The sequence below is a fragment of the Halichoerus grypus genome, chromosome 10, assembly GCF_964656455.1.
Source record: "Halichoerus grypus chromosome 10, mHalGry1.hap1.1, whole genome shotgun sequence".
Lineage (NCBI taxonomy): Eukaryota > Metazoa > Chordata > Mammalia > Carnivora > Phocidae > Halichoerus > Halichoerus grypus.
The window spans coordinates 50,125,270-50,144,073 of NC_135721.1; the positions used below are offsets into that span (position 1 = coordinate 50,125,270).

Genomic DNA, 18,804 nt, shown 5'->3' on the forward strand with positions numbered 1-18,804 from the left:
TGCCCCCGTAGATTAAGCCTGATTCCTGCAGGAGAAGACAGACCCACAGCTAATGCTAAGCTTCAGACCACAAGAAAATGGTGTGTTTGTGCAGACCAGATCTTTAAGCAGGGTAAGGAAGCAGAGTGACAGAGTGACGGAGTCACAAGAAATCCCAAAATTGTGGGGTGGGGGATAAGGTCACAGCCAAAGGTCCAGCAGCCCTCCCTGCCTGGAGAGTTCCTGGCCCAACCCTTTCCATGGTGCTCCACTTGGATAAAGTGGACCGCCTTCCTGGGCGTGGTCAAAGAAAGCAGAAGGTACAGTAACCGCCCGCCTGGGAAAGGAAGCCTGGGAAAGGAAGAGGAGAAGCCTCAGTGAGGAGGGGGAGGGAGGAGGGGAACGTTCTCCAGGACCAGACACCAAACCTCAAAGCCCACGCACCCCGACCGGTCTTGTCAAAGGATAAAGTTCCACTCAGAATGCCGAGCCGGAGATGGCCCCCGCCCGACTCACAGCCCAGCGAGCCAGACACAGCTGTCCTCTACACAACCCCACGTCACTCAGGCACTACGGGGACACACACACCAACATGGCCCTGTGGTTCAAACTGTTTTATACTGAAATACATATGGGCTGATCCAAAAAGGGTTGGGTCGGGGGCAAAAGAAATGATGAAACAAGGGTGATCCCAGGACTCAATGTCACCAGCTCTTGGAGCGTGTGCCAGTCTGTCTGCTGGCTGGTGAGGCCTGGAGGTCCGGAGGAGCTCAGCTAAGCTGGGTGGAGAAGGCAGCCAGTCATGGGCCAGAGTCCTCAGCTGAAGGGCTTCACCAGCTTCATGGCAGCATAGTTCTGGAGGGAGGGAAGAGGCACACATGATGAGAGCTGCCAGGGGGGCGAGAGCTAGGAAAGGAGGCTCACCTACTCAACCACCTGCCTCCACCTTACCTGCACCACCCCCCACACCACACTCAGCTCAACACCCCACTTCCCGGGGCTCTCGCCAACCACACAAGCCCACACCCTCCTGAAACTCTGCTTGCACCCTCCAACCTGGGGCCACGGTGCCTGAGTGGCTCAGTCTTCTCCCCTACCGACCCAAGGCCCACTTCCGTGCTCCAGCCACCTGCCAAGAGGACTCTGATCATCCAGGGCCTGGTCAGGGGCAGGTCTGTCCTGCCCTCTTCCATCAGACAGGTGGCCTGAAGGCATGGCCATGATTCTCCCCAGCCCCTCCCATATACCCCCGTATGGGAACCCACATGGGTTCATTGGCCACCACACTCCCATCCAGCCAACAGACAGAGAAGGCTGAGGGGAGGGGTGAATGGGGATGACCTACCATGCAGGTCAGCCCCAGAGATGGGTCACCCCTGATTAAGCCCTGCCTGCTGCAGGACTGACAGGAATCTCCCCTCCCCACTCCTCCCCCCCCCCCCCAGAAAACCCATGAAAACACATACAACACAACACAAGGCTCCTAATTGGGACAGTATGTTCCCCAGCGCCGGCCCGGGAAAGCCAACTCTGGAAACAAAGCGCCGCTCCTTCCCCGCCAGATCGCCTCCTGCCTCCCCACGCTGGCCCTGCTCCCGGCTGGCTCTTGGGGGGAGCTGGGAGGAATCAGACAGGCTGCCCTCCATGTCCCCCTCCCAGGGCAATTTCCAAGAGGGTGGGAAGTTAGGCCAACTGGAGGGGAGCAGCCCTGGCTTTGGGCCCCTCTCTTTCAGACCCTCGGCCCCCAAGGCCTAAAAGCCAGGTGAGGGTCTAGGACCCACCAGTTAATCGGGCAACTTGGCTGGAGGGGAGCAGGATTTGCCTAGGTAGTAGCAAAGACCTATAAATAAACAAGGTCTGCAGCCTCAGGCCTATGCTGCCCCTCTAGCCCTGGCCCCCCTCACCTAGGATCTGGCTCTCACAGCACCTCTGGGAGAGGGAAGGCAGAGTTGGTAGTTTAAAGAGGACAATTTCCAGCAGGACTCAAGGAGAGTGATGCCGCAGCTGGGGGACAAGACAGGGGAGGGGCTCTGAGCAGGGCTATTGGTCTAAGTGCTCCTCTGTTCCTGCCCACAGGGCCTGGGGCTAAGGCTGCCCAGAGGGGAGGAAGGACAGCCAGCTGGCAGTGACTGGAAATCTTCCCCTCTCTCTCCTGGCCAAGGAGCAGGCCCTCCTTCCCCGGGCCCCTGAAGGCCTGGCCTGCTACCCCAGTGCCTGGCAGGGCAGGGCCCAGCTGGCCAGGAGCTGGAGCTAGTCACAGAATGGGCAGTGGTGACACTTGGGACCCGCCCCTGCCCTCTCCTTAGCTCTTCAGGAGAAGGCTGGTTTGATGTCCAGCACCTGCAGGGAAGGCAAAAGAGCTCCCCTAACCACAGTGCTAGTGCCAGCGGGTCCCAGACCCCTCCTCATGTGGGCGGGAGAGCCTCTCCAAGGTCACAGAGGAAGTCACTGGCAGAGCCCGAGCCTAGCCGACACCTGACTCCAAGCACAGAGCTCCGTCCTGCACAGCGGCGATTCGCAAACCTCAATGTGCCCAGTGCAGATTCTCCTCCGCAGACCTAGGGCCAGACCAGGACTCTGCATTTCTAACCAGCCCCCTGCTGCTGCCCCACAGACCACCTCCCTGAGGAGCAAGGGTCTGTGCCAGCTCTCCTCTCCCTAAACTCCCCCGGCCCGGGCCTCGGGACGGAGCACTGAACAGTACCCTGGCCCTCGTTCACCCGCTTCGCTGTGTCTCCCGGGAACCACGCTCCCCAGTGGCACAGAGAGCTCATCACCCTCATCCCCATCACACTCCCTCACCTCCCAGACACATACTCTGTGCTTAATGAAGCCCTCGCCTGAACTGAGTGGCAGCCAGATATACCCAAAATGAGAGGACGAGAGCCTGAGGACAGGCTGGAGAGGGGAACCATGCCTCCCCGACTAGGCAACCCAGGCCTGCCCCGCTGCGGGGAGACACGGAGCCCGAGTCTGGATGCCAGGCTGCCACATGGCATGTGCGCTTCCGTGGGCCCGTATCGGTGATTTTGTGATTTTGTCTTCCTTTGCTTCAAGAGAGCCCCCCCAAGCTGCACATGTTGCAGGTAGGTCCCTACCACCTGGACCCTCCCCAGCCCGCAGCCAGAGTTAGCCAGTTAGCCGTGACTCTTCCCAGAACACGTTTCAGCATGGCGCTCCAAGTGACCACAGCCGGCTTAGAGGGCCTGGCTGCAGCCGGACACATCAGCCATCCTGGCTCTAGACCCTCCTTTGTCACTTATGGTCCAGAGAGTAGCTGGGGCCTGGACGGCCTGGCCAGACAGTCTCCCTGCTATTCCTCACAGTCCATGATGTGAGGGACTGAAGGGGAGGGCTTTGGGGTTTTAACTGCAGGAGATGCGCGCTGCTCATATAAGTCCTCGCCGGCCACAGTGGGAGAGAGCTCTCCATCCTCCTTCTCCTCCTGGAGGATTCACAAAGCAAAGAGCACACAGACCCGTAATTGCAATTCCCAGAGCAGACTGCCCGCTGTGGGGACCGTGCTCTTGGGCGGCAGCCTGGTGCTGAGCAGGACTGAGGCCCACGGAGGCCGGAACCCAGGACCAGGAGCTGTGCAGATTGCTGTGCGGCCCTGAGCCAGCCCCTTCCCTTCACTGAGTGTCCGTTTCTTTGCCATTAGAAACCAGGTGACATGGGGTTGATCATGCCATTCTCTCTACTTTTATATCAATTTGAAATTCGCATATGAGAAAGTTTTTTAAAGATTTAAAGAACATTAAAAATCAGGAATCAGCCTGGGAACACTTCAAGGTCTGAAGTTCCAGAGACACGGTGGGGTGGGGGCTGGAGCATCGTTGGGGCTCCCTGATGAGCTGTGAGGGCCGGGGAAGCACAGACAGGGAACAGAGGCCCTGTTACTCCTCCCTGGGAGGGGCCCAGTGGAGCGGGGATGGGGGGGTTGAAGCAACCCTCGATAGAGTGGCCCCCCGAGGCTCCTTCCCCGGGCATCAGCTGGCTTCCTACCAGCACCACCAACGTGCCCTGGTGAGAGGCTCCTGGGCCCACCTCCTGCCCGCCCACACCGTCCCCCATACCCACCCCACTGCAGGAGGCAGGACACGCCCCATCAAGGTCCTCAGGCGATCACTGAGAGACCGTCTCCCAGCACCAGGACATCCCTTCCTCTGGACCTCAGCAGGTGCCATTCTTATAAACAGGGGGCCTTCCCCTCTGCTCTGCCATCCACACCTACCTTTCCCTTCCAGACCGACTTCCACATGCTCCTTCAAGAAGGTTCCCCTGCCCACCCCTGCCCAAGGGGCCTCACCTTCTGCCAATGTGGATTACAGAGTCTAGGGGCTTGCTGAGGACAGCTATGTCTCTCTGTTGAAGGCAAAAACTCAGCCGCCCCCTGCCCCCTGGACAAGGAGTAGGACTTCGTCCCAAGGGCAGGGCTTTGTCTCTACCACACTGGGGACTCTCCAGAGTAGGGGCTCCATCTCCCTCATCAGACCAGGGGCTCCTCCAAGACTCACCGGGAAGGAATAGAGGAAGATGCCCAAGAACAGCAGTAGGATGAAGAGAATGATGAAGAGGATGATGGCGCACCGGAAACGCCGCCACAGGATGAACTTCATAGTCTTGTATGGAGAGGTGAACCAGAGGAAGGAGGTGTCAGGGCGCCTGAAAGTGAGACCCCAGAGCTCAGCAGGGCACCCCTTACCCGGGCTGCCTTCTCCAAACCCTGCTCCCAAACCGCCCCGGCCCTCCACAGTGGGCCCCAGGAGCCCCAGCCCTTGTCCTCTGCATTCCCTTGTCCTCTGAGCCTCTGCCGCAGCGTGAGCCTTGCCTGTGCTGTCCTCCTCCTCTCGGTGCCGCGAAGCCCTAGGCACCCTCCGAGACCCGGTTCTCAGCCACCAGCTCCCCTTCCTGACCCAGAACTTAATCACAGACTAGCGATGTGGGAGCTGGGCAGAGGCTCGAGAGGCTGCCATATGAGGTGAGCTACGGCCCCCTGAGCCCCAGCTAAGCCAAACCACCTGCCTAGATGCACAGGGCTGCTCCATGGTCAGGGAAGGATGGTGGGAAGTGAGCCCAGAAAGCTGATTGTCTCTCACTCACAGCTGAGAACCTCAAAATCTTCCCCTAGCTCATCTGCCAACTCAAAGAGCGTGCAGGGTGTCGTGTCTCAATAATGGCTGTTTTAACACCGGAGTGCACGTCACTGGGTGTACTGGGTCTCTCTTGTCTTTGCACCCAGATCCCAACATCCTTGGGCAGGGACGCCTCTCACAGCTCCTGCCCCCAGTAACTGCCCTCAAGGCCTCAACATCCACTGGATTGGTCTATATCTTTCAGGGGCCTAGGAGGTAGGGAAGACAGGGATTCATGGATGGCCAAATTACGGCTGGAAGGCCATTTGAAAGCCATATGGACACCGCAGGTGAGCCACAGAGGGCGGCTTGGTCGAGGTAAAAACCTTCACTGGGCTCCAGAGCCAACCAGAACAGGTGTGAGAATTCCAGCTTCACTTTCCCAGCGGAATGACCTTATTTAACTTTGCTGACATTGTTTCCTCATCTGTAAAATGGGGATAATAACAACCAGCAGGGAAGGTTCCATACCATGACATATATATGGCACATGACCATGCGCTCGGCACACAACCAACACCGACCCAACAGTCCCTGCTTCTCAAATTTAGCTGAGGAGTGTTCCCCATCATGATGCTGGTCATCTGACCCTAACTTACCATGTGGCTTCGGACAAGTCACATCCCCCTCTGAGTCATGTGGGCCTTGTGACCTCTGCATGGCTATGCAATGGGTGCCTCCTGGACCACCCCTCCCAGCCCCCTGGGCATCAGGGGTCAAGGGCTGGGCACTAACCTTGGGTCCTCAAGCTTGGGGTTCATGTTGGGTTCATCCCGGCCCTGGCCAGCAGGCCGCTCCTCATGCTCACTCTCTGCTACGATCTCCAAGGTCATTTCCAGCTTGCCCTGAGGGGACAGAGGGGACCTGGTCAGGTGCACAAAGGCTCTGCCCTGTGGCTTGGAGAGGAATCTGGCCAGAACAGACATGAGAGCCACTTTATTATTTTTTTTAAAGATATAGGGTCGTTCAATCACAAAAGCACTACTGCTCCTTGTAGACCATTTAGAAGCTACAGAAATGTCTAAGGGAGAACATCAGCCACACTTCTACTATGTAGAGATGAGCACCATTCATATTTTTATGTACTAGAGCTATTTTCCTCTGCAAGTATATGCAATATGTCACTGTGTCTATATCATTCTAGAGCTTCCTTCTTTCACTTAGAAGTATTTTATGTTTCACTATACAATTATATATTCTTTAAAGTTTGCTTTTTAATGGCTGTAAAATGTTCTATGGGATGGTTGACCATAATTTATTTAGTAAAACACTTATTTTGGTTCATTTAGGTTGTTTCCAACTCTTTGATGTTATAAACAATGCTGCAAAAAAACACCCCAGAGACTACATTTTTAATTGCGTCTGTTTATTTCTTTAGGAGAGATTTTTAAAAGTGGGATGACAGAGTCCAAGGGCATAAATATTGTTAAATCCCTGGCTATATATTACCAAATTGCTTCCCTAAATGGTAAAACCATTAGCCCTCCCAGCAGAAGTAAATGAGGGGTCTGCCTCTGAATCTTCACCAGCAATGAGCATTTAGGTTTTTTTTTTTTTAATGTCTAATTTAATAGGAAAAATGTTTCCACATTTAAAATGATTCCTTTAATTACTAGGGGGAATGAACCTTTTTAAATGTTTAACGGCCATTTGTACTTCTTTTGTGTATTATCTATGCATGTCCTTTGCTGGTTTTTCTTTTGAGGTGCTAGTATTTCTTAATAAGTGTTAAAATTCCTTCTACAAGGGTATTTTATTTCAAGATCCACTTTAGGGGCTGGCCGGCCACCTGCGGGTTCTCAGTAAACTGTCCAGGATTCACTTCCTCTCCAGAGGAAGGAAGGACAGTTCTGCACGGTGTCATGGTACCCCTGAGCAGACCTCTGGGCCAGGACAGCACTAAAAGGATGGTCCCTGAAAAGATCCTGCTCCAATGGGAGAGGCACTCCCCGGTCCTCCATTGGAAGCCCTGCCCAGAGGGGAGCTCAGGACACAGATCCCTGGAGGCCAAGTAGGAGAGCATAAATTACACAGGGCCTGAGGGAGGTAAGGCTATCTTTCCATTTAAATAGGCTTCCTGGGATGCAAGCCTCAAGGAGCCAGAAGGCTGGGAACTGGAAGAGAACCATGACAGTACCTTGGAAGACAGGGAGAGGCAGGGCAGGAGAGAAGGAGGGCGCCAGATTTGTGCCCAGTGATTTCTAAGGAAGAAGCTAGTCTGGCGCCTGCACCAGGCTGGAGGGAGCCCACTTACCGCCAGGATCTTCTTCTCACCCTCTTCTGCCATGCAGGGCCACCAGCCTTTCATTGTTTTCTGTTCAAAAAGGGACACGAACCACTCCGGGTGGAGAGTGTCATCCAGCTGGTCCAAGGAGCACTTCTCGGCTGTCTTGGCAGGCTTGGGCATGCGGTTGAGATCCAACTGCAAGGAGCCTGCAGCAGAGAGGGGTTCTTTGGCTGAGGGTTTCTCAATTCCTGCCAGCCTGGGGCTACCCTGGGACTGGACAGTTTCAAGAAAAACTGTCACCTCCTCCTCTTGGATCTATGCGCTTAGCCACGGGTCAAATCCCACAAACTCTTCATTTCCCCCACCCATCACCCCTCGTTCCACACAGCTGCCCATCCAACTCCTCACGCATCCATATGCTCAATAATCTACTCTTACTCGTTCACCCTTCACGGAGCTTCCCACGTACTCAACTTCAGTTTACGTTGTACAAATCCATTCATTCACCCATTGTCTACATCCATCCTTCCATCCATCCATTTTTTAAATTGCTTTTATTGTGGTAAAATATATATAACATAAAATTTGTCACTTTAACCATTTTTAAATGCATAATCGAATGGCGTTAATTACATTCACAACATCATACAACGAATCACCACTACCTATTTCCAAAACTTTTCATCCCCCCAAACAGAAACTCTGTACCCATTAAGCAATAACTCCCCTTTCCCCCCTCCTCTCAGTCCCTGAGATACTCTAATCTCCTTTCTGTCTCTACAAATTTGCCTATTCTAGATATTCCATAGAGGTGGCATCATAAAATATTTGTCCTTTTGTGTCTGGCTTATTTCACGTGGCACGCTTCCCAGGTTCATCCATGTTGAAGTACATATTAGTGCTTCATTCCTTTTTATAGCTGAATGCTATTCCATGGGATGGATAGACCACATTTTGTTTATCCATTCATCTGTCGATGGGACACTTGAGTTGTGTCCACCTTTTGACTAATGTGAATCATGCTGCAGTGAACACTAGTGTGCAAGTGTCTCAGTCTCAGTTTTCAATTCTTTTGGGTACAGGAATTGAATTGCTAGGTCATCTGGTAATTTCTGTATTGGTTTTTTTTTGAGGACCTGCCAAACTGTTTTCCACGGCAGCTGCACCATTTTACATTCACACCAGCATGTCTGAGGCTTTCCAATTTCTCCACATCCTCTCTAACACTTGTTGTTTTCTGTTTTCTGCGTTTTTTTTTTTTTTAGAGCCATCCTAATACACGTGAAGTCATATCTCACTGTGATTCATCCAGCCATTTTTCCATCTGCCCGCCTAGTTCTCCAAGCAGCCATCTTTCTATACTATTTATCTACTCATCCATTTAATCCATCATCTCCCTGTAATATAGCTCCATCTACATGGTTGGACCATATGAAAATGGTATTCAACTCTCTTTGACCTATAAAAACAGCAATTTCATGTGGTTTCACCTAATCCAATCACAACAACATGATGAAGTCAATGCGATTGGAGCATAACTTGCTGAAGGGATTACATGAGAGAGATAAATCTAAAAAATGTTTTCTGAGGCCAAATTAAAGAAATTCTTGAATGCCATGCAAAAGAGATTAGATTTTTTTCAGTGTGGAATGCTCAGTTACTGTAAGTATCCACCAATGGGATCTATTTTTCTAGTTTTCTTTCTTTCCACTCATCCATTTATTCCTCCACTTACCCATCTGCTGTGATCTATCTCCGTCCCTCCATAGCTGCCATTTGTGGAGAACTTCACCTATCCATTAATCAGGCTATTATTCTATCCATGCATTTGTTCAATTCTGTATGAGCGTTCATCTATCTATCCACCCGCCCACATGTCTCTCCATCCCTCAAGTGTAGATGAGTGTTTATTTCCCATTTTAAATATGGTCCTAATATAACATTAAGAAAAATCAGGATATTAAACCATATATGTGTGTGTGTGTGTGTGTGTGTGTATACACAAAATTATCCCAGTATGATCTACATAAAAGACTGTAAGGAAACATTGTATAATCTCTGGATTGGCAAGATGATAGGTCTTATTTATTACTTTTTTTTAAAGTAATAAATATTTTTAAAAAGCAAAATATGTCATTAAAAACACATTATGAAGAAGAAAAAAGAAACCTTATGAAGTTAAAAGTAGTTTTAATGGTTTTATTTTTATTTTTAAAAACAAAAGATGAGCCCATTTTGCTTTTTTTTGAACAGTTTTCTCATTCAGTAAAAATGCAGCTTTCTTCATTTTTCTTTTTAAAATTAATTTTCTGAAGTCTCACCTCATAAAGAAAAGGTTGATAGAATGATGCCAGAAAAAAACCTGTTAAGTCTGTAAGCAAAAAAAGACTCCATAAAAAAATTAAAAAGCAGTTGAAAAAATTGGAGGAATTATTTGTAATGTGTCCTTACTAGGCAAAGAGCTCTGAAAATCAAAAATCAAAGACGAACAAGATGAACAAAACCATGAAAATAAAATCCCACCAATAATACGGAAATAAGTATATTTTCAAAGTTCCACCTCACAAGTAATGAAGAGATGCAAACAAAAATTAAAATGAGGTGTCAGATAGGCAATTTAAAAAAAAAAAAGGTAACACTGGTAGCAAAAGTGATACAAAAAGGGCACAGGTGGGAATAAAATGTAAATGTAAAAATGCAAAACCTTTCTAGAGAGCAACTGAACAAAATATTTCCAAAACCACGAAAATGTACAAAGACTCTAAAAATCTACTTACAGTTCAGGAAAGATATACACAAAGGATTCAGAGATGTGTGCCTAAGGGTATCACTCACATTGGAAGATCCAAAGATGAGCTGAGGACCCACCAAGAGAAGATTAGTTAGGCAGAATAGGGCCCAGCGACAGGCAGGAGTTAAGTATTATGATGCAGATATAAACGTGGGCAGGTAACTAGCAACACAAAGGATATGCTTGAAATATTAAGTTTTCCCCAAAAATCAGGATATAAAACATATGTGTGATAAAGTTCATTTTGCTATATATATGCCATATATGTAGGTATGATTATATATGTGTGTGAATACACATATAACATACATGTGTTTGCTTATATATGAAATTATACATGTGAACATAGGAGTGGAGATTATCTCTGGGTAGTGAAATTTTAACACATAAGCAAAGCGAGGCACTGTTGATCTATATTTTCCAATTTTCTACAGGGATTATGTATTGCAGGAGAATCAGTAAAATAACAAAAGTCCAATTGGATGCCATGATTTTGACAGCCTGCATCTTTTCCAGTGCCGTCCTCTGAATGTGGGTGACCAGGCGGGGAACTGCACGGGCGGGCTGACCTCCTCCTCATCCCTGCTGGAGTGGCTCCTCTGAACGCCCCCTGCAGGGGCCCAAGGGCTCAGCAAACACCAGCTCACCTTTCTGCAATCCAGGGCCAGCCAAGAAGGGCTCCAGTGTTCCATCCAGAGCCACCCTGCTCCCAAGTAGCAGAGTGGGCCAAGAATCAGGACTCCTGACGCCCCAGGCTGCCTTTCTCACGAGGTCCACTTTTTTTTAATTGAATTAAAACTCTCATCCCATAAAATGTACCAATTTAACCATTTCAAAGTGTAAAACTCAGTGGCTTTTAGTATATTGAGAGTTGTGCCAGCACCAGTTCTATCTAATTCCAGAACATCGTCATCACTCCCAGAAGAAGCCCCATACCCATTAGCAGTCATTTTCACTCCCCTCCTCCCAATGCCTGGCAACCACCAGGCCACTTTCTGTCTCTGGATTTGCCTACTGCGGACGATTCATGTGAATGGAAGCATACAATCTTAGTCCTTTTGTGACTGGCTTCTTTCACTTAGCATGTTTCCAAGGTTCATCCACATTGTAGCATGGATCCGTATTTCCTTTCTTTCTGTGGCTGAATAATATCTAATCGTACAGCTAGACCACACTTTCTGGGGAACTCTCAGAGTTGTGACAGGGCTGTTACTCACAGTCCCACCTGCTGGCCCCGTACAACCATCCTCCTCGCCCCACATCTCACCCTGTCTTTACCACATCCTCCAGCCCAGCACTCCCTGCTCCCAGCTCGGGTTTCTGCACACTTCTCCCCCACCAGAATCCTGCCTGGGGACCTGGAGGATGGAGCCACAGTGGCTCGTTCACTCATCACTCAGACACAAGCGTGAGGACTGACGAGAGCCCCTCACTTACTGGGCCCGGCTGCCCAGTCTAGACAGGGGTGCAGGTGGGGGCATCCTGTCAAGGGTGAGGCCAGACAGTCGGCGACATTGAGCTCATGCTTGCCCCGCCTTTGACCTGTGCCTTCCTTTCTTCTTGACCTGACTGCTACCATCCATGTAGCCTGGCGTTCCATACCACCTCCACTGACAGGCCCTCAGGCACCCCTCTGTGTCCCAGACCATACTCAGCACCAGGGAGCAGTGACCCTGAGCTCCCTGAGGACGAAGAGTAGGACCACTCCTCCTGCCAGCCTTCCTAAGAACGGCACATGCACACACGCACACAAGGGGGGGCTCTGGGTCAACCCCCAGTGCGCCGGAAACAGTGCTCACCCAGAAAGTCATCAAAGGAGAACTTGTCGTTGTCCCAGATCTGAAATATCACTCGGGCTGGGATTTTGCTCTCAGTCTTGTCCAGCCTCCAGAAAGCATCCTGGCCCAGAGGAGGAAGCAGGGAAGCAAGATTAGAGAGGCTGGAAGGCTGCCCGGAGGAGGCAATGAATGGGACATCTCTTAGGGACTTGCCAGCACCAGGTCTTGGCAGGAAGATTGCTAAGATACCAACGGACAGTGTTCGAGGACCCAGGAAGGAACCATGCAGGCTGACTTCACGTGACGTAGCTCCCTGAAGCCTCCCAGTGCCATGGGCGGAGGTTTCATTCCCATTGTACAGATGATGAAGCAGAGACTTGGAGAAGTTAAGAATTTGCCCAAGATCTGGCAGCTAATAATAATAATATTAATCTGCACTTCCTCTGTTCTAGCCCTTTGCCACTCTGAGCTCATTTATCCTTCCAACAACCTATAAGGGAGATGTTGTCCTTAGAGCTGAGGAAGCCAGAGCAAGGAACCTGTCTGAGTCAGGCTGCTGAGAAGTGGTGAGCTGGGGTTCAAACCCAGGCAGGCCGTCAGGTTCCAGAGTCCCGCTCTCGCCTCTAAATCCTGCTTTGCCCCTGTGCTCTTGGGGAACGGGTAGGCCGGCTGGGAACCTGGGGGCCCCCACCCCACCCTAGCTGTCACCGGAAGGATCCCCCTGACACACTGCGGTAAGGGGCGACAGTAACTCCAGCTCCTTCCTTGCCACGGCCACCCACCCCATCTTTATCTCCAAGAGCTTGCCCTGGGGCAAATCAAAAGCCCCCAGTGCTGGGAAGTTCTCCACCCTCCTGCTCTCCCTACCCCGCCTCCCTGAGACCACTCAGCCTGGACCAGCATTATCATGGGCCTCTTCCCACAGAAGCCTCCTAGAGCAGCTGAGGGATAAGGACAGGCATGCTGCGGCCTGGGTTCACCCCTGAATCCAGCCACGCTCAACTCAAAGGACTGTCTGTGAGGCTTTTCCACTCATGCTTGTTCTCTGCCCTCAGCTGTAGCTTTTCCTGAGTGAGTGGTAAGGACAGGAACCATTATGACGATCCTGTAGACACTGGGGGCCAGATCCTGAGTGTGCCAGGTCACAGGAGGGGCCCACAACCAGTCTCAGGGGACAGACTCTACGGGGAGTCCGGGAGAACTGCTGATCACAGAGGGTTTGCCTGCCCCTGGGTGCCCTGTACCCGCAGCCTTGCTGCCCAGCCGGGGCTGTGCCTCTTGTCTGGCCACCCCCGGTCATGCAGACCCACAGAGCTCCTGGACCAAAAACCATGCCTTGTGAGGAACGGTCACCTTGCAAAGCACACACCACCGCAGCCTGGACCGCTGCCTGACTTGGCGAGGGGCTCGGGCCCCCAGCTGGCCCCCATCTGGTGCCTCCCCTCTTCCGGGCCCCAGCCCTCCTGCAGGTGCCTCCCTTCTCTGGCGGGGCTTTTATGGCCAGCTCCGCAGGCCCGCCTGCACAGGCCGCCAGCATCCTCCATTCCTCTGGCCGGCCCGGTTTATGGGCTCAGTAATGAGCCAGAGGTTCAAACGGCCCCTGGTGGGAGCAGCTGCGCTGGGGCTCCAGCCTGGGGAATGGCCCCCCAGGTCCCAGGCGCTCATTACGCTCCCGGTCTGGGCCCTTTTACTAGCTGTTTATTTGCAGGGTGGGTGCCTGACGCGCAGGCAGGCCCCAGTGGGTGTGCTGGGCTCCAGGTGGGGAGCCAGGCCGGGGCAACCAGCGGTGGTTCAAAGCAGCTGGATGAAAGGAGACCCTTGTGCTTTATGACAGTCTCGTCTGGTTAATGGGGTCCCCGGAGGGCCTGCCTGCCAGAGGCCCCAAACCCCTCGGCAGAAGGCTGGCTCTGCGGGCAGGACTGGGGAGCCCAGAGGCTGTGCGGTACCCCCGCACCATCTCACTCCCAGACTCAGTCCTTTGGCCCAGACCAGCTCATTGGTGCCCCACTGTGGGCACAGCTTCACCTGCCTCCTAGGCCCCTTCTCCCACAGAGGGACCCACTGGCTTTTCCTGGCTCAAGCCAGATCCTCCGTCACTCCCCTGGTTGACTTCAGAGCCTCCTCTTCCTCTTCTGACCTCCTCCACCCCTCCCTTCAGCTACCTTCTCCTGGACCATGGCACCCCACCGTATTCCACTGCCCCTGCCCCTCCCACAGGGCGCGGGGGGCCTTTCCTGGACTCCCTGACTCCTCTTCCTTCTCTCCCCTCCGCCCCCCCGCCCCCGCAGCCCTGCTGGGCTTCTCATTCTTCCCGGGCTAGCCCCAGCCTATGGGCTATTCCACGGTGGGCCAGCCTGATTCTCTTCTTCCTTGCCAGTGCTTATGGCGGAGAGATGGAACTCCTCCATTGCTAGAATGGAACCACCTCAGATTGTTAACCAGCAGCTCCAGCTGGGTCCTCAGCACTTCCGGCATCTCAGCTGACCTCAGCGTCACGACCGGCTCTCTCTCCCTCCCCCTGTGCCTTTTCCTCCCACTCTCTCCCCCTTCGCTCCCTCACTCAGCATAATGGCTTCTTCCAGCCTTTTCCATTTGTCTCAGTTCACCTGCCACAGTGCCAGGAGATTCTCTCTTCCTACTTTGTAGAAAAAACAGAGCCTCTGCTTCCTGTGCCTCCTCGCCCACATCCCCACGTGTCACAGTCAAGGGGGCAGTCCCGCCTCCCATTTAAGCAGGCCCCTTGGCATCTCTCAGCCTCGGTTTCCCATCCTTGTCCGGCGTGCCAAGCACAGAAGACAGGATGCCTGAGCCCTCCCGGCCCCATTCCCGGCCCCTACTCCCCCTCTGCCCACAGCAAAGAGATGCAGTGTGTGTTTGATTTGGAGCTCTTCCCCAACAAATGCAACATTTGCTTTGTTATGGAAACAACTCGTGATAGACAAATACACTGGGCAAATGCAAACAAGATTAAACCTACAAAGAGGCTAGGCTTTCCTTGACTGTACAGAACCCAAGGCTGTTGCTAAATTCTGCCTTCTGGCAGGCACTATGCGGCAATCCCTGGGTGAAAGCATGCATTTAACCTTGTTTAACCCTATTTTCTTTCATTTGATGGTTTTAGACTGTTCACTGGAACATTCTGGTTTCTCTAAAATGCAGGGGATCCTGTGTGTTGGGCTGGACAAGGGTCATGAGGGAAGGATGAAATGAAGAGAGCCAAGAAGACCTCGGCAGCGCCCAGGAAGTACGTTCTAGATTTCCGTTCTTGAAGCCACTCAACCATTCAGAAAAGAAGGCGTCGCAGAAGCTTGGCGGCTTTAAGCCTTGTGCTACCTCAGGAAGGAAATCGGAGCAGCGGAACCGAAATGCCAGAGAGGCATTCACTTTGTCCAGTAGAGAGCACCTCTGGGTGGGATGCAGGTGGACCGAAGCTCCAACAGAGGCACTCTCTGCCTCCAGCCAGCCCAGCTCTGAGGCCTCCCTGTGCTCTGGGGGCTCTCTCCAAGGGCAGGTGCAGCGCCACCAGGAAGGAGGCTGCCTGCCTCAGGCTCTGCCTACTGCAGGAGAAAAGAATTTACCATCCAGATGAGACCTCAATGAGGAGCTTCTGAGACACAGAGAGCTGAGGTCCCGGGACCCGCCTCCAACCCCTGGCTGTTGCACCGGGTCCCCCAGGGGCCTGCAGCTCGCAGTGAGGTCAGGGAGGGAGGAGGACAATGGCTTCCGGCCTGGAAGGCCTGAGCTGCGCCCAGTAAGTGTCCAGCTTGGACAGTGACCACAGGCACCAGACACAGAAATGTGGGGAACGATGTCACACAAGGGACTTAGCTAAGCAACCCCAATCCTGTGGACAACCCATCCACAGGTGAGGCCAGCCCTCTGGAGAAGCTCTCCCTACGGGTTCTGGCCCCACTGCCCCTTCCATAGCCATGCTGGGTGTCCCTACGAATGTTCTTCCCACTCTGACCCTGCAACACTTCCTGCCGCTTGGTTTGTCTGGGGTTGGGAGGAAGGCAGTAATTAGGATCTGGACCGAGCTACAGATGGGGGCTGCGGCACCGGTGGGGGGTGGTTGGGGGGGGTAGCAATGCTAATGATGGCAGTAATGGTAGAGGTGGCAGACGTGGAGGCGGGGAGACGGGTAACAGGGCTATGGCCATGGGGATTCCAACATCCGGGGGCACTGGTGAGGTGTGACAATGGCAGGGCAGTGATACCTACAACAGAAAGCCCTGGGACTAGGCCACTGGGGATGGCACGCGCTCACCTTTTTAGAGACAGTGCAGACTTGCTCAGCAGGCAGGTAGTCAAAGGGGAAAATGAACCTCCAGTTAAAGTTGCCTTCGCCTCCCAGGGACCGATAATGCACATCCGTCTTTTGCTTGTGCTCTTCAAAGCCAACCATCCAACTAGACAACATTTTAGAGAACATGTCTAATTAAGGCTTCCACCACAATATGCACCCCCAACTTAGGCAAATGAGGAATTAAGAAGGTAAATGCACTTGGTAAAGGATAAAGCAAAAACAAAGTACCAATGTTTTAATTTTAAAACATTCTAACTTCTCTCTTGAGGGACATCCTCAAACCTTCTAAGTTCAACCCAAAGATTTGTATAGAAGAAATTGGTGGGAGAAGGACTCACCAAAGGCAGGGACCAGCCCCATAAGGCCCTCCTTCCTTTCTCCCTCCCTCCCTTCCCTACGCTGGAGCTCCCCCATTCCACCACCCCACCAGAAGGAGGGAGCAGGGCAACACCATGGGGCTGGAATAGGTGAGAAGGCAGATGCCTCCCTACCCTTTCACGTAAATATCACTCATCTTCTCCCCAGTGATGCTGAGGTCATCCAGGATCACGTCCTTTGTGTTCCAGATAATACCCCGCAGGAAAAACCTGTGGAGAAGAAGGGCTCAAGTCTACGTGGATTTCCCAGCAAAGGGTGGGCCATCTTTGACTGAGAAGCCAAGAGGCTGGCTCACCCAACAAGACCCTGATGCTTGCCTGGCTGGGCACTTAGCCAGGCCCACACAAGAGCAATGCCCTCTGGCCCGAGTGGCCCAAGAGTGACCTCCAGGTCCCACCCACAGCGAACTGCAACCATCCCGCCACTCTGCTCAGCTCCAAGCCTCTGACTGGGGTAAGTCACCTTCTGGCTCTCCGTGGGGTGATGTTGAAGGGAGGTCCAGGCCGCCCCAGGGCCTTGGGAAATAGGTCGATCCACATCTGCAGCTTCCCCTGGGGAGACATAACCCCGTTCTCTCCCCACCTTTTTCATTCCACCAACACCTATCCACCACCTGCTCTGTGCCACACAGGTGGGGCCCAGGACGAAGAACACCCAGGCCCTGCCCCAGAGAGCCCCCCCCCCCCCCCCCCCCCCCCCGCCGAGAGCAGGTGCCCTACAGGGGACTCCAGGGCCAACTGCAGCAGTGAGCCCGCTGCCCCACAGGCTGATGACTTGAGCCCAGGCCTGGGGGGTGGGGGTCAGGGCAGGCTTTTCAGAGACGATGATATTTGAGCTGAGTCTCAGTGTGCCAGATGGACAAGGGGAGAAGGGCTTTTCCAACTGAGGGAATGGCATGTACAAGATTATGGAGGGTCGGAGAACACGGTTTATTCAGAGGAGCTTCAGAGGATTTCCACGAGGAAGCACTCCACCTGCTACCCCTCGGCTCCCTCCCTCTCCGTAAGCCCCATACTATTTCTGTCCCCATCTCACAGAGAAAGCAGGGACTGAAGTCACTTCTCCAGGGCACATAGCTGGAGACTGAAAGCTCACATCAACACCTGCTGTGCCACTTTGGGGTGCTGGCAGCCACCCACCAAGGGCAAGAGAGCTCAGTCCAAACAGCAGAGACCATGTCCCCTGCATGTCTACAAAGGCACCTTCATTGCTGCCTCAGCCCTTCTCTGCCGTCGCCTTTTCTCTCCTCCTCCTCCAAAACCCAGTCCTGAGCTCACCTCCTCCAGGAAGCCTCCCGGTCTCAGTCCTGGGCCAGCTGTCCCTTTGCTCACCCTCCCTCTGCATGGAGAATGCCCTTGGCCCTCCTGATGACCACTCTCAGTGATAGCTCTGCCATTCTGTCATAGGGTGCCAGTTGCCCTGTCTGGATTCCCCACAGCAGCCCAGCCCCACACCAGCCACCTGGATGTCACTGGCTGGTAGTAGGGGAGGGCATCCTGAGGCCAAGCTGAAACAGTGAGGCTTCTGAATGACTCATGGGAAGCCAGAGGTCTATCCATGGCTCAGGCTCATTCCCCAGGTCCTAAGGGCTGCAGGAAGCCAGGGGAGGCCAGGCCCAAGGGGTCCTCTTGCAGGCCAACAGTGGTCACCACTCAGACTGTGGGAAAACATGTCAAGGAAGGATTGGCCAAATCCTGAGCTCCCCACAGATGCCTCTGGGATATCCATGCCGTCCTTGGGGGGCGGGGCTGGCTGGGGGTCAGGGCTCAGGGGTCCTGTCCTACCTGCTCAATGTCTGGCTGCAGGGGGCTGTAGAGGGGCCGGGACTCCACATGCTCGGGGACGAGGCCCAGCTGCCGGAGAACATGCAAGGCCAGGCGCTCTTCCACGGGGCCCAGGTGTGGGTTCAAGACACTGGCAGCTTCTGCTCCAGAGAAAAGACAAAAAAGTTGCTGGGGATGAGTGAGCAAGGGATAGTGGGGCTGCCTGGAGGCCTCGGGAAGCCCCTCACCCCCACACCCTCAGCCCCAGCCAAGACACACTTCTGACCCTCAGGTCTCACTCTGCAAGGGAAGCCTCACCATCCACTGGCTCCAGCTTTAAAATCCAGATTCCTTATTGCCATCATTGCTACCAAGCCTCTTCTATAAAGCTCTTTTTTTCCACCAAAAGCTCACCCCTTCCAGGAAGCCCTCCCTGACTGCTCCAAA

General features: G+C 53.1%; 1 protein-coding gene across 21 annotated transcripts in view; it reads right to left on the reverse strand.

The window, feature by feature from the left end:
- Nucleotides 1-578: 578 nt before the first annotated feature.
- The window catches only part of DYSF (dysferlin), a 202,329-nt gene continuing 184,103 nt past the window's right edge, over nt 579-18,804 (reverse strand). For all 21 annotated transcript variants that reach the window (XM_078056412.1, XM_036118164.2, XM_036118158.2 and 18 more), the window contains 9 exons: nt 18,379-18,518; nt 17,057-17,145; nt 16,708-16,803; nt 16,178-16,319; nt 11,932-12,031; nt 7,369-7,547; nt 5,850-5,959; nt 4,497-4,644; nt 579-834 (listed from right to left, as the gene is read on the reverse strand). In XM_078056412.1, coding sequence (XP_077912538.1) covers nt 796-834; nt 4,497-4,644; nt 5,850-5,959; nt 7,369-7,547; nt 11,932-12,031; nt 16,178-16,319; nt 16,708-16,803; nt 17,057-17,145; nt 18,379-18,518 — 1,043 coding nt within the window. In that variant the 3' untranslated portion in view covers nt 579-795. The remainder of the gene's footprint in view (nt 835-4,496; nt 4,645-5,849; nt 5,960-7,368; nt 7,548-11,931; nt 12,032-16,177; nt 16,320-16,707; nt 16,804-17,056; nt 17,146-18,378; nt 18,519-18,804) is intronic.